The following is a 15,777-nucleotide window of genomic DNA, read 5'->3' as shown; positions in this document are numbered from 1 at the left end:
GTTCATGGACTAGAAAACTCACATAGTAAACATGCTAAGCCTTTCCCAAAATGACCTTTAGGTTTAACTCAATTCCTTTAAAAATCCCAGCAAAGTCTTCTGTAGATATAGATAAGATGATTCTAAAATTCATAAGGAAAGGCAAAGGATCTAGAACAGCTAAAGAATTTTGAAAAAGGATAACATGGGAAGAATCACTGTGTCTGATTTTAAGACTTACTATATGTATGTGTATGTGTGTATATATATGTGTGTGTGTGTATATATATACATAGTCTACAGCGATCACAACAGTATGGTACTAACAGAGTGACAGATATTAATACATAGATGGGTGAAACAGAGTAGAGAATACAGAAATAGAGCCACACAAACACAGCCAACTGATCTTTGACAAAGGTGCAAAAGTAATTCAGTTGAGGAGGATGGCTTTTCTAACAAATGGTGCTGGAGCAAATGGACATCCATATCCCCCCATAAAATGAACGTGGACCAAAGTCTCATACCTTTTATAAAAATCAACTGAAAATGGATCATAGAATTAAATGGAAACTATGAAAAAAAAACTTTGGGGCCTAGGGCTAGGTGAGGAGTTCTCAGACTTAATACCTAAAGCACAATTCATTAAAAAAAAAAAAAAAAGATAACTCAGACTTCCATCAAAAGATGGAAGCAATCCAAATGTCCATTGATGGATAAATGGATAAACAAAATGTGATACATAAATACAATGAAATACTGTTCAGCCTTAAAAAGGAATTTCTGACACATGCTACAACATGGATGAACCTTTTGGGTATTATGCTAAATTAAACAGGTCAGTCACAAATAGACAAATACTGTATAATTTCACTTATATGAGGTGCCTGGAGTAGTCAAACTCACAGAAACAGAAAGTTGGCTAGAAGAGGGGGGAAATAAGGAGTTGTTTCATGGGTATAGAGTTTCACTTTCGCAAGATGAAAAAGTTCTGGAGATTGGCTGCACAACAATATGAATATACTTAATGCTACTAAACTGCATATTTAGAAATGGTTAAGATGGTAAATTTTATGTTACAGTATTTTACAATTTTGTAAAGAAAGTGCAAATCAAGAATTTTATATCCAGCCAAGTAATCCTTTATGTGGTAATAAAGAAAAATAGTTTTAAATGTGCCTTTCCTGAGAAATCTAATAGAGGATGAGCATTATCCAATCAAGATTTGACTGGGGAATCTTTGGTGGAAGGACTGATAGTGAACATTACATATATTTAATTATGAACTAAGAGAAACGATGAGGGTGGGACTCAGCAATCAGTAATTTTTAGTTTCCCAGATGATTCCGAAGTGCAGCAAAGGTTCAGAAAAATCTGAAGTTCCTTCTATTACTTTAATTTACTGTAGTTCTTGTTCAATTTCATTTTGTTTGGCAATGTACAAAGTATTTGTTTTTGTCTATCTTCGCTCTGTTTTATGCTTCAAGATAAAAAGAACATCTGTATTCTAATAGAGACAAAATATTATCAAAAGAAGGATGATGATGGGGTAGAAAATACATGGCCTATAGAGGCAGAAAGACTTGGACTTGAATCCCTGCTCTGCCACTCGATGTATGGTTGTGAGCAAGTTAGTCACCTGAATCTATTTCAGACTATGCAAGATGGAAGTGACATCATCTATTCAAGTATGGCGGTTGTGAGAATTAGAAATAGGCACCCAATAACTGATAGCTGCTACTGTTAATGAAGAAAAACCGCACATGAAAAGTTGGTTCAAACAATCTAAATAAAAACACTTGAAATATGCTTGGCATATACCAAAAAAGGTTATAATTCTATGATACAAAGCATATGGAAGGTAGAAAGGACATACCTGCTCCCCTGGCTGTTGAGGAACAGAAGTTGTGGGTTGCTGAGGTTGCTGTGGTGTAAACTGAGAAAGCTGCTGCTGCTGCTGCAGTGTGTTAAAAATGAGCGAGCCACCTGGAAGCTATTAAGTAAGCAAGAATTAATTAGCCGATTTCAGATTAAATTTCTTTATTCTACAAACATTTCTGGAGCATTCACTATGTGTCAGGCATTCTTCCAGGGACTGAGGAAACAGGTGAACAAAAATGGAAACAAAACAAGATTCCTGCCCTTAAAAAAAAGGAACAATCGCTTTAAACACAATTTTTAAATGCTGTTACTTTGGCTCTCAAATATGTTAGTAATCTCCAATGTAAGTCTTTCTGCTTCAAGTTAATAGTTAGCTATCCAAATACACACACTGCTTTTATTTAACTCCTTTTATACATCAACACAAAACAGCATTAAATGCATTTGGAAGTATAAACAAGAAGCTAGTGATAATCAGATATATATTAAGAAAACTTGTCTCCCTAAATTTGGTCTAGCTTTGCCCTAAACCAGAAATGCATGGATTTTTATATAACATAGCTAGGAATTCCAAAGCTGGAAAGAAAATGCATTAGATGTCCATATTTAGTTTGGAGACATTACTTGCTCTGTCATTCTGAATAAATTAAAAAAAAAACTTTTAAAAAAGCATCATCCAGAAAACTCCACACTAAAAACTAAAACTATGCATTCCAAATGCATCAGGAAACAAATGGTTTTTCCATTTTATTCTACAGGAGTCTAAGTTAAAAGCACTTTGAAGTTTTGTGGGAAAGTCCAAGCAAATATCAAATACAGAACTCTTAGGTCTTTATAGTCAGAAAAGGTGTCTCGGGTCAAAAGCTCTATACCCAGCATAGCTCACTGTTAGGTAAACCTGGACAAAGCACAGGTCAAATGTTCCTTCCTCAATTAGGTAGACAGTAATAAATGTTGCAAAATATAATTTATAAGGTGGCTTTGCCCTTAATCCTTATTATCAGTGCTATTAAGGAATCCCACTCCTCTTAACACTGAGACTGATCCTTGTAGAAATTCCTACAGCAAAATGCAGGAAAGTCGGCTAAATAAACCAATGTGTCCATAACACAATTAGATCATTCTGCAATTAGTCTGTAAATACTGACACTGTTTGCGTATTGTGACAGGAAATAAGTTTTAAGATTTAGTTCTAAATGTATTTCCTGATTTATTACTTCTGAATATCAGGTTGGGTTGATCTGTTTATTTCCCAATAATCCATAGCTCTGCCATTCTTTGTCTCCAAGTCTTTATATTTATGTCTACCTTTTCTAAAAATTCTCTGTAGATAATCCCATCCATTTTCCAACCTACTAGTTTAATACTGAACTCCATCCTTAAAGGACCTAGCATAACACTCAGAATATTGTAAGTTCACAACATGTACTAAATTCTTTACCTACAATCTCTCTTTATATGTTAACATTGATAAAATGTGTTAAGAAAAGCCTCACTACTAGACACAAACTGTAATCTAACAAACATTTATTGACTGACTACTAGGTGCCTGGCACTGTGCCACGAAGTCACATTCTCCTCAGGAAAAGAACACACATACCTAATTTTAAAAATTTCTATTCACACAGAAAATCTACTATAAGCAAACAGCAATACCTACATGCATACATAAAAAGTCTGTTAAGACAGAAATTATTTCTAAGTATACCTGCTGCTACTATTGTAGGCAAGTTATTTTCCTGGGCAGTTGTCAACTCTCCCCTCTGGAACTAGTTCTTGACTTGGCAGTGGTGCCAGAGCCGATGAAAGTGCAGTACATAGGATACCAATTCTTTCCCCTTATCTACTTGAACATGCAAAGGTAACCACACCCTTAGAAGATTCTGGACAACCTCAAAACTTCAAATGCTGATATGTACAAACTTACATGGTTAAAAACAAACAAACAAACAAAAACTATAAAAACTTTAATAAAAAGCAGTGTTTCAGGTTTACCTGGAGTAGGTTTAAGGGCCTGAGACTTGAAGTATTTTTTAAACCAAATGGAACACCTATTAAATAAAACTCATGGTTAAAACAGGGAATTACAACTTTATTATACTTGAAAGTATTTTATACTTTAGTATATAAAAATATAATACTTTAAGTACTTCCTGCACAGATGTGCTTATTTTCTATATTTTAAAAATTTCTTGTAAGCAAAAAACCCCCTATTTTCATCAATACCAAAGATGTGAGCACCAGATGTACACTATAATCTGTATTTCAGAAACTGAGACTTCTTTATAACTACTTTGACTGTTGGTTGGAAAAGTAATCTAGCAGTATGCAAACACCATAAATATAATAAAACTATCACTGTTGTGCAAATACATTTCAGGGACTGGCATCTATTTATATTCCTCAGTGCTAAACAGCATATGATAATAACCCTATCTCTGAGAAGCAGTGTGCCCTGTGCCATTTTTTAAAGTACAAATGCTAATATTAATAATGCTAAAGAACGCTGTTGAATTTTGTGTGTAAGGATCAAGCTGAAAGTCAGGAAACGATGCTCTGTTAATTCTGAACTTATTCCCCAAAATCTGTGACACAACATGGAGCACATCATAAAACAGGGGTTGGCAAACTCTTCCAGTAGGCGTTATGGGCCACACAGAGACTCTCATATACTCTTTCTCTTGTCTTTTTTTAAAAAAACAAACTTTAAAAAATGTAAAACTATTCTTAGCTTAGATGTGGGTTATAGTTTGCTGATCCCAGTCTCAAAGTATGTACTGTATATATTTTCCTCACTAAATATACCAATTCGAACACTAGTTAAAAATGTATATAGTCCTCTAAGCAGATAATTGTACCAAAAAAGATACAGAGCAAATAATGCACAGATGACAGTATGAAAGTCTTGTATAAGAAATGGAAAATGCATAATCAGATAAAAATGTGACAATACTGATATTCCCTCCAGGATTCTCATAAAAAAAAAAAAGAAGACATAACTCCCTTTAAAGGTGGATGACATCTGTATAATGCTTTATAGCTTTCTAAAGGCACTTTCATATCACTTCATTTATTTCTCATAAGTACCAAATGAATTTAGAAATTTTCACTCCCATTTTAGAACAGATGAAACTCAGGCTAAGGTGGAAAAATTAAGTGACTGCTTTCAGACCCCACAGTTAGCATTTGGAGCCACAAGTAACTGGTAGAATTATATGTAAATATAAAATCCTAAATTCAACACTGATTCCATTTCCAGGGCTTCTGTCACTAGAGCATATTTAGACATATTAAAATAAGAATATGAGCTAGAATTAGAAAATCACAGCAATATATTAACATGTTTAAATTATATTCTTTGGGTTCTCTTTCTCTTAACTCATAGAAAGTTTCAGATAAGTTTTTCTTACTATGCTGAGTTTACTTTTCCTGTTAATTTTTTTCTCAGTAGTAAGAAATCGAACTGTTCTGAGATATAATACATTCTCTTAAAGAGCATTAAAAAATGGTGCAAGTCAGGACTTCCCAGGTGGCGCAGTGGTTAAGACTCCGCGCCTGGGTTCAATCCCTGGTCCGGGAACTAGATCCCACATGCATGCTTCAACTAAGAGTTTGCATGCCAGAACTAAGGGGCCCGCCTGCTGCAACTAAGACCTGATGCAACCAAATAATTAGTAAATTAAAAAAAAAAAAGCACAAGTTGTTAAAACTCTTTTTCAGTATATGTAATTATAATTATTACTACTACTGCAAGAAAACTACTACTAATGATGATGACAGCAAATATTTTTGAATGTTTATCACATCTCAAGCATAGTTTAAGCATCTCATCTGTATTTATTCATTCAATCCTCGCAACTCTGAGGTAAAGTATTATTATTATCCACATTTATGAAGAAAGTGAGGCACAAAGGTAACTCTGTCATGATTACACAGTTAGAGTAAGCTGCACAAGCAGGATTCACATCAGGCAGTCTGGCTCCAGAACTGAGGCTTTTAAATGCCATGCTGTGTTGCTTTTCTTGCTCATATATGTTTTCAAAATACATTTCTTTTACCTGGGACAGGACTACACTGACAATTATAAAAGTTACTTTTATAATCATCTTTGGAAGGTAAAGATAAAATTTGCAGAGACTTACAGGCTTACCAAGTTTCCTCACAGAGAAGTTCATAGCTAGATGGGTTTTTAATTCAAATACCAGAACTCTTAAAGCTTTTGAAAGGAAATATTTCCGACATAATACTTCATAAAATAAGGATGTTAAATAATATCATTAAAATGGCATTTTTACATAAGCATGGACTTCAATTTTATTAGAGGTTATTATTTCTAATATTCTGACCTGCTTGAGAAGCTGCCTGCATTGCACTGGGCAATGCATTTGGTAGCAGACCTCCTGAGGGTAGAAGGCCACTCAAGTTTATTCCTGCAGGAGTTATGGCACCAGTGTTACAGCCCAGCATAGGGTTTGAACCACTCATCAAAGCTTGAGCTCCACTGCAGGAGAATAAGACAGAGCATTAAACTAGCACTATAAAAGGGAAAATCAGCCACATAATTCCTTGGATTAAAAAACAAACCACTAAACACACACAGATATTTGCCTTAAATGTCAATTTGGAGGCTTAGTTTCATTTTTTTGCTAGAAAGTGACAGCAAGGTTGGCAAAAATTAAGTACTGTATATTTACCAATTAAGTACTATATATTTATCAAGTACTGTATATTTACTGAATATTTATCAAGTACTATATATTTAAAATATAATTTGGAAGAGTAATGTCCTAATCAATGGATTAAAAGATGGTAAAACGGAGGATAAACAGGAAAATCTAAGCCACTGTCAATGTGTAGTAGTATCATTAGTGCATGTAATAGATTGATCACCTAAAATTAAAGCATACTTGTTGAGATAGCTTCTATCCGCATAGAAACTATTTTCTTTCAATTTCAATAATATGCAATTTGTTCTTAATTTCACAAATAAGAATTTCTTTAGATTGCTTACAGTATCTTAAAAAAAAAATCAGGGCATCAATGCAAACTTACCAAACAGAGCCCACTACATTGATGAAGTTAAGTCCAGCAGAGTTTGCCATGACTTGGGTGGCCGTGGTTCCTGTAGTTATAGATGTTACCATGGTGGAAAGAGGAATGGTCGTTACAGGCATTGCCTGGCTCAGAGACCTTTGCTGCTGAGCAAACTGAGTTAACAAAGTGGGCTGAGGGGTGAAGCCTGAATCTTGGGGAGTAGGGGTAGCTGAAGGGGTAATAGGAGTTGAGCTCTGAGCATCAGGAGGGTGTGGGGTCGATGAAGGGGTTGGTGTAGGAGTAGATGGCTTAGGAGTTCCAGATCCTGCTCATTGAGAAAAATAAAAATTGCTAGTTTGTTATAAATGGCCAGTCCTTTTTAAAATAAGGTTAATGGAATCTTATTTAGCACTGACAATTTGTTCCAGTTTTTTTTAAAGCAGTTAACTGCAAGTGTTAATTTCTACACATGATACATGAGTGTTGCTACACTCAATTACAATTAAGGATGCAGTATATCACCTACAAATCCCATCAGAGATGCTATTACAGTAACAGTAAAAATATACGTTTGTATTCTACCACAATACCCATTTAAAAGTTAGTTTCCTACATGCTACCTTTGGCCTGTAAAGTTTAAAAGGACTTCAAATTAATTTTTGTTATTTACGATTTCACTAATTTAGGACTTCACTTAGAAATATTGCTTATTTTCTGTTAACAGTCTGAGATAAACTCTGAACATATTTAATAAATTACATATGATTTACAATCATATTTGGCACCTAGATACACATATTTAATTCCTAACACATCAAGTTTATCCTCACAAATTTTACAAAACACAGTAATGAAGCAAATATTTGAGAGATAATACTGCATCTTTAACAGTAACTGTGTACTTCTGTTTAAATGTAGAATGTATAGAAAATCTGTTGTGAATGAAGTATGCACAGTTTATCAACTTTTTTTAAAAAAACAAAAACAAAAAACAAAAACCAAAAAAATAAAACCAAAAGCTCTTGAGGTGTTTTCTTTTTTAGCTTTCATGTCCTGCAGAAAGAAAGGAAAGAAATGTGAATGTCCAGAAGCTGTCACTCAACCCTTACTTAAAGTAACAACTGTGTGCAGTAGATTAACATAATCCATACCCACAACATAAGAAGTGTGAATAAGACTTTCAGGAAATTTATAAATTTTTCTTTGTGCAAAACAAGAAGGCAGAAAAATTACACCTTTTGAGCTATCAAGATGAAGATGTTTACATCTAATGCAAAGACCACCCTGTCACTGTGCAGTGTACTAAAACTTTCAGCACACATTAGTTATTTATTAAAAAATCTAAAAAACTGGAATGCTTTTTTGCAAATTGGTACCTAAATATCTCAGATATTTACTAATTTGAAGAAATTCTCCCAAACTAACGCTAGAATTCTTGAATAACTCTTCTTGATGTTAAAAAAAAAAAAAGTATTCAGTAGTAAAAATTACATTTTAATATCTTCAGATGCTTTATGATCATCCCACATTTTACTAACTGATAACAATTTGTAAGAGTGTAAGAGTGTTATTGAAAAATCGGCTTTCAGTTTACTGTATCACCACCTTGGAACTAGTTGGCTTCTTACATTTACAAAGATAAGACTGCAGCAACAACTCTTATGACTTTTTTTCCATATCAGCTGCATAGTTTACATAAAATGTAAAATGCCCAAGGGTACACTGGAATAAAAAATAATTTGGACTCATTGCCACATTTAACTACCACATTATTTTTTTCAGGAGATGTGTAGGTTACAAGTCTATAAGAAAGGTATATACGAGGTGCATACATAAATACAGAAAAACAAATACAATTACAATAAACATGTAATACATACAGTCAACAAGAGATTGGCATGAAGCTTCTCAAAAAATTACATTTTGGGTAGACAGTACATTCAGATTTCACTATTTCACTGGTCAAAAAGAGCCATCTTAAGAAACACTAATGCAAAAGCTTACGAAGAGTTAATGAAGAATTTAAGTTATGACTCACTTTGTGATGAACTGGCAGGTGACAGGGCAGCTGGAGAAAGCATGCTAACTTGATTGAGATCCATGGATGACTTCCGAGAAAGACTTGGTGGCTTAGAAGCAGGAGGAGGAGTTGGAGATTTAAGAAAGCTGCTGACCTGCTGTGGTGTAAAATAGTTACCTAGAAGAAAAATATACACGCTGTTTCCTAGATTTACAATTTAAAATTCTGAGTAAATCAAAATATGAGTAAATGGATTACGATCATCTGTTGTTTCTTACTCTAGATTACAAAAAACTAAGGAATGTAATACCTGAGGAACTATTTCCTGAGCTTGAGGGAAGTTTGATGGGTGGAGGTCGATGTTTTACTCCCTTCCCCAATACTGAAGACTGAACTGACAGGGTCTCCGGCTGCTAAGACAGTGACATTAAGCATACTCATTAAAATTAAGGTCAAATCAGAAATTCACAAATTAGTAACACTATTATAACTCCTGGATGAAAACACGGTTTAAAAAACTGCAATGTACGTTTAATGTTTATAGATTGGGTATTAGAGGTGTTTCAAAAAAATGTAATTCCACATAAGGAGATCCATGAGATAACTTACAGTATACACAGGATGAAGGAAAGATTTCTGAGTAATAAGGTAGGGAGAAAGTTTGAGGGAGAAGAGCAGAGTAAGATGACAGCAAAGCTTCACCCTTAAATCGTCTCCAGAAAAATAGTAACTGTTGACGCCAGGTGGGTGATCAGTATACACAGATGTTCATCACACTTTTTGCTCTACCTCTGTGTACATTTGAAAGTTTCCATCATAAAAAGTTAAGTAATAAAAAGAAAATCAAAAGTAAAAACAAAACTAAACAATACCCCTATCCCTCATAAAACAGTCCTTAACATTTCTCAGATTCCTTGAGAACAATTAGGCAGAAAAAAGTAACAGCACAAAAAAAGCTAAGCAAACACACTTCTGTTTCCTTCCCTGGAGAAGGCTGACTCAAGCTCGCTGAGCCACTGGAGCTATGCGACATCTTCACTGGACACCTGGCTTCGTTCTGGACCAGTTCCTGGTACTGACTGACTACTCTGAAATATTAGGGAGAAAACAGGTAATGATTAGCTAACTATTTTAAACATAAATTTACTACATAGGAAATGAATAGTAACTGTTAATGAAACAAGTTCTATCAAAAATAACACAAAAATTAAAATTAGACAATTTATCTTCGATAAAAGCACATTCTTCTAATATTTTCAATGACAAGCTAATGCTGAAAACATTTTGCTAATTAACAATCTAAAGATACTTGCGGTATCTTGTCTCCAATACAGAAATACAGGGATTATTTCACCAATAAGTAGCCAAAAGAACTACCCATTGACTCTTACTTATATTCTGATTAAACTGTTACCTAGAAATCATTTTCCTTAGCTACTGTAGATATATCTAAGTTCTCTTATTTAAAATAAAGCTACATTTTAAACATTATCCTTTTAGTTGTTATTTTCCTAATTCTATTTAAAAATCCTAGTAATACCTAGGCATAATTAAAATCAAAGCTTTGACTTCGAATGGAGTAGTCTCTACCCTACAAGAATCCATCCAGATCACAAATAAAGATGCAAATATTTTTACCTCTCAGCATCAGTCTTTGATCCAATAATGAACCTAAATTGTTTTTTAAAAAAGAAAAGTATTAGATAGACTTGTTTTAAGGAGCCCTGAGATTACTTTTGAAGACTTCCATATTTTAGTGACAGTAATTTTATAAACTGAATTAAAATCTACCAAGATATCATGAAAACACAAATTTTTTTTTTCACAAATTTTAAAATACATTAAAAAATAGGAAGCAATGACCAAGTTCTGCATGCATTACAAAATAATTCTGTGAATAAGTTGGCTGACTTAATTTAAAGGAGATTTACTTTGGCAGAAAACCTATGTTTCAAAACAAAATCTGGGCTGAAAGTTACCAAGTGCTATACACCCTCACAAGTGTCTGTCCTACAGCAATATTCACTGAACTACCATGTACAAGGCCTTTGGCCTTCCTCTCACTTTAAACTTTGATTTTGGAAGACATTATTAATGTCTATATAGCAGGCCCTTAGAATATATTTTAGACAAGGAAGATGGTTTATCGCCAATTTAAATAAAAAGCCTTTATCAAGTCTTAAAAGAGTTTGACATTTATATGATTTCTTAACGTATTAAAATAGTGAGTTTGTTTATTTTTTAATTACCAATTTGAATGATCATCTGTGGAGAAGCTGAAATATAAAGTATAAAAAAAAAGAAAAAACTTGGTTAATGCAGCTCAAACTTTGACTTCATAGCTATTAAATCAAGTAATTTATGAATATGGGAGAAGGACTAGAAGGTAATAAACCATGCAGCATTTCTGCAGCAACGTCCTGATGTAAAAGGCAAAAAATTCAATTCTCTTCTTGTCAAACAAATCTAATCAGTTGGTCTTTTGAACAATTTTTTTTTTTAATGAGAGAACATATGCCCTTGTGTTTGAGAAAAGTTAGTAACTATTTAAAATGACCAACGTGTATCTTTAAAGGGAAGACTGCAAAATACAGCTAATCGAAATATCTGATTTTTCTACTTAGCATACAAAAATAAAAACTGCTAATGTGAAAAAATAAGCTGAGGATTGATTCCCTGACTGCTGTTTCCTCCCATTGACTTTTACTTAGGTATTGGTAAAGTTACTCTTTAAAATCCATTTTTCTGCCATAGTTTCAATTAGTATTTTGTAAGGATTTAACATAGAGCTGGCCCCTACTTTTTTCTGCTGAGATTCTCTTTATTTTTCCTTCTTTTCAAAACAGCATCGACTTGATTAAAAAGCATAACTAATAATAAAACTAACAAGGAAAACAAAACTAAATACTGGTACCTTGTAGTAAATACATGTAACCCGTAAGTTTAGGAATATCAACTTCAGTTGGCCCTCTATATTTGCAGATTCTGCATCCCCAGATTCAATCACCATGGAATGAAAATACTTGGGGGGAAAATATTCCAGAAAAGTCCCAAAAAGCAAAACTTGAATTTGCCACGGGCTGGCAACTAAACTATTTACGTAACATTTAAATTGTATTTATTACTTATTTACATAGCATTTACACTATATTAGGTATTGTAAGTAACCCAGATAAAAGTACAAGGGAGGGATGTACAGAGGTTGAAAATACTACACCATTTTGATATGAGACTTGGGCATCTGCAGATTTTGGTATCCAAGGGGGTCCTGGAACCAATCCCCTGTGGATACCAAGGGACAACTATATGTGTATTTCTAGAGCCAGTAACTACATTAAGCACTGAGTCTGTGTCCTTACAGGCAGTGCTGAAATATCAAGCATTTTTAACAGCTTTTACATTTAATTTACAGTGAACTTGCTTCCCATTTAAACAAATTATTGCCCGGAAGCACTTCATGCTCACAGAGAGGTAAAAGTCATAAGTGGCAACACATAAATATACCAAGAGGGATATGACGGGCATATCTTTCAAAGCAAATATAAGAAGAATTTACAGCACAGGTTTTTTTGGTTTTGTTTTTTAAAGAAATTATTATTTTAAAGAACTCTTGGACAGCAAGGTAACTACAATTTAAGTTTACTTAGGTCTGCTGCCAAATCTAACTGGAGTATTTAACTAACAAAACAGGGAAACTTTTATTCATTAATAGTTCATCAGTAGTTGCTACATACATTCTGATGGCTTATTTTGTCAACTGCCTGTATTTAACAGAACTCACTGGGATGGAGACATCTGACTGTCACTCTCTTCGTCTTCTTTACATGGCTGTATTTTACCATAGTAAAGTGGATCACCAAGTGACTGCAAAATGGTCAGCTTTGTTTTCTGATATGGATTACCAGCTTCACATTCAAATATATAGTCATCTTTTACATCCTGAAAAAGACCGAGCATCCCAAATAAATACCTTCTCCAGTAAATACATAGTCAGAATTAACACAAATCAGAAGTAAATGACACACTAACTTACATCTTGCAATAAAAAGACACATGGGACATAGTCCTTAGACCTATTTAAGAGAAAAAAGCCTAAGGGAAAGAAGCTCAGGATTCTTTTTTCAACATGGTACTCTGGGAACAAGAGTTTCAACGGGATATTTAGTTAACAAAGCCCTAGTGAAATGTCAGAATTTCATATACTGAACATATGAATGCAAATATTAAATACTAAAAGGATAAAACTTTCAAAAGCAAACCTGTTTCCATTTGTCATTAGTCTTTTTGCTATTGCACATACCAAGTATCTCTCATGGGACTTCCCTGGTGGTCCTGTGGTAAAGAATCTGCCTTCCAATGCAGGGAATGCGGGTTTGATCCCTGGTTGGGGAACTAAGATCCTACATGTCACGGGGCAACTAAGCCTGCACGCCACAACTACTGAGCCTGCATGCTGCAAACTACAGAGCCCACGCGCTCTAACTACAGAACCCACGCACCATAACTAGAGCGAGAAAACCCGCATGCCGCAACTAGAGAGGAGCCCGTGTGCTGCAACGAGAGATCCTTCACGCCACAACAAAGATCCCGCGTGTTGCCAACTAAGACCCGACACAGCCATAAAGAAATTAAAAAAAAAAACAACTCTCATTTCACTCCTAGATTCATAATTAATTATGCCTATTAATTATGCCACATAATTAAATATGCCTTTAAGAAGTCACTGCAATTAGAGAAACATACACAAAACATTTCTCTTTAAAAATATCCTTAGAATAACTTATTAATTATTAATTTGAAACAGAAAACAAATCACAACTACCAACAGGGGACCAAAACAAAAGTAAAAATGCAGTTATGCATTAAAATTGTCCTTAGAATGGAAACCGCATTTTATGAAAAAACTAAATTGTTGTTCCTTTTTTTAATTCACTGAACTCCCAGAAAGTTCTTAAAAAAACAAACAAAAGAAGATACCAAAATAAAGGCTACTGTACTTTGTATGTCTAATAAATTCAGATCCCAGATTAGAAACAGCATCATTAGAAATGGAGACTGCAATGGTTACTTACATGGGCTGGCCAGATTGTTGGTTGTGAGTCATCAGATTTGATAGATTTTTCCACTTTGGCATATTTTTCCACCTAAGCAATCAAATCAAGAGACATCAGATATAATGAAATCAGTATTATGACCAAAGAGAAAAACCTAAATAACTTAATACAATACACTGAAACGGGGCAGGACCCTTCCCCAACCCAACCCCCGCCCCGTCCCCCTGCTTTTGTCTGTGGAAAAACTTTAGCCAAAGAATAAGTTTAATCAGAGAAGTGAGAAAATGCAGAAACAAAGGAAAACAGTTAAGAAGACCAAATAATAATAGTTTAGTAATGGAGCAAAGTCAAGGCCCTTTAGTTCCTCCTCAAGGGCTATAGATAATACTCTGAGCCCTATCCTGTGAGCTGTCTTGTAGATACTGTAACCCCACCAGGTGGAAGGAGTCCACTACATGATGACCAGGCTGTAGCCATGCCATAAGCTGCCACGATTCCGAGAACTAGCCTCAAAGAAATGGGAACAAACTGACCCTAGAAGTGAAGATTAACTGTCCCTAAAACAATCGAGATGCTGGTCAGACCACTGATGACCAATTTCAAGACGACTGTCAGAGCTGACTGTACTGTTTCTGCATGTAGCCCCCTCCCTCCGTGTATAGAAGCTCTTGCTCCCTGATTGTCAGGAGCGGTAGTCGGCCTTTGGAGAGGCGTCTGCTCTCCCCCACAGCTGCTGGCATCTAAAATAAAGCAAACTTAACTTTCCACCAAACTGGCCTCTTTACTGTCTTTTAAGTGGTGAGCAGCCAGACCCCACTTTCAGTTACTATACTTTTTAGCACAAAAATTCTTGAATCGCTAATAACACCAACTACTTATGCTTAAGTAGTTTAAAATTCTCCTGATATATATTCAATTAGACCAACTGGTTTTATAAATAAAACGAAATTAGAATCTCTTTTGCCATTAAATAAATGTAATAAACACAGCTGCTGTTTTGGACAGTGCCTCTTCTTTATGCTCCGTAAGGTGATATTACATTTGACTTTTAGGAAAACTGGGATGTCAGCGAGGTGATTAGGACCAGGATCTGGATCATTTCCTTTGGTTGGGTCTCTAATGGAACAGGAATTGTCATGTAACAGTGTGGACAAAACTAGGAAGAGACTAGGGAAGTTACATTAGAATTGGTAAAAATTTTTGTAAATCTTTCCCATTTTCTAGTCAGACTTGAACCATATATTCCATGTATCTCCTACCAGTCTGTGTGAACCAAAAGTTCTCATCTTCCTGGTAACCATGATTCTAAGAGTAACAGATTCACTTGGGCATCTGGTAAAAATTCAGATTCCCATATCCCTCCCCTGGAGACCTGATTCAGTAAGCAGGTCTGAAATGAGAGTTTAAGTGTGTATGTTTAACTGGTATCCTAGATGCTTCAACTGATCGAGTTAGGCTAAGACACTTTTTATTAGGGCTTTGCTACTCAAGGCGTGGTCTGTGGACTCCAGTGCCACCAACCTAGGAGCTTTTCAGTATTGCAGGATCTCAGGTCCTAGCCCAGACTTGTTGAACTGGAACCTGCATTTTAACAAGCAACCCATGTGATTCTTACGTACGTTAAGGTTTCGGAAGCCCTGCTTTAGATATCCAGACTGCCCTCCGAAGCTAAATCCCACACTTTGGTATTTACACTAAATATCTCTTCTCAGGCCATGTTCCTTGAGGGGCGCATAAGTTACTGAAAGATAATGTGGCTTACTCTCTTGAGCTGTATATACAGTGTACTTCTGATGCTTCTGACAATTT

General features: G+C 34.9%; 1 protein-coding gene across 15 annotated transcripts in view; it reads right to left on the bottom strand.

The window, feature by feature from the left end:
• The window catches only part of SUPT20H (SPT20 homolog, SAGA complex component), a gene marked incomplete at its 3' end in the record, with an annotated part of 39,382 nt that overhangs the window by 4,186 nt on the left and 19,419 nt on the right, over positions 1 to 15,777 (bottom strand). For 9 of the 15 annotated variants that reach the window (XM_082675445.1, XM_082675438.1, XM_082675452.1 and 6 more), the window contains 11 exons: positions 13,987 to 14,058; positions 12,696 to 12,853; positions 11,164 to 11,190; positions 10,553 to 10,585; positions 9,885 to 10,002; positions 9,225 to 9,327; positions 8,933 to 9,091; positions 6,913 to 6,982; positions 6,207 to 6,361; positions 3,856 to 3,911; positions 1,856 to 1,972 (listed from right to left, as the gene is read on the bottom strand). In XM_082675445.1, the coding sequence (XP_082531571.1) occupies positions 1,856 to 1,972; positions 3,856 to 3,911; positions 6,207 to 6,361; positions 6,913 to 6,982; positions 8,933 to 9,091; positions 9,225 to 9,327; positions 9,885 to 10,002; positions 10,553 to 10,585; positions 11,164 to 11,190; positions 12,696 to 12,853; positions 13,987 to 14,058 (1,068 nt within the window). Of the gene's footprint in view, positions 1 to 1,855; positions 1,973 to 3,855; positions 3,912 to 6,206; positions 6,362 to 6,912; positions 7,220 to 8,921; positions 9,092 to 9,224; positions 9,328 to 9,884; positions 10,003 to 10,552; positions 10,586 to 11,163; positions 11,191 to 12,695; positions 12,854 to 13,986; positions 14,059 to 15,777 lie in introns of those variants that run through there. The other 6 variants (XM_082675448.1, XM_082675449.1, XM_082675444.1 and 3 more) reach the window with 5 other exon arrangements.

The sequence above is a fragment of the Grampus griseus genome (genome assembly GCF_964374135.1).
Source record: "Grampus griseus genome assembly, chromosome: 18".
Lineage (NCBI taxonomy): Eukaryota > Metazoa > Chordata > Mammalia > Artiodactyla > Delphinidae > Grampus > Grampus griseus.
The sequence above is the reverse complement of the archived record's forward strand: the minus strand, read 5'-3'. Positions and strand labels throughout refer to the sequence as shown.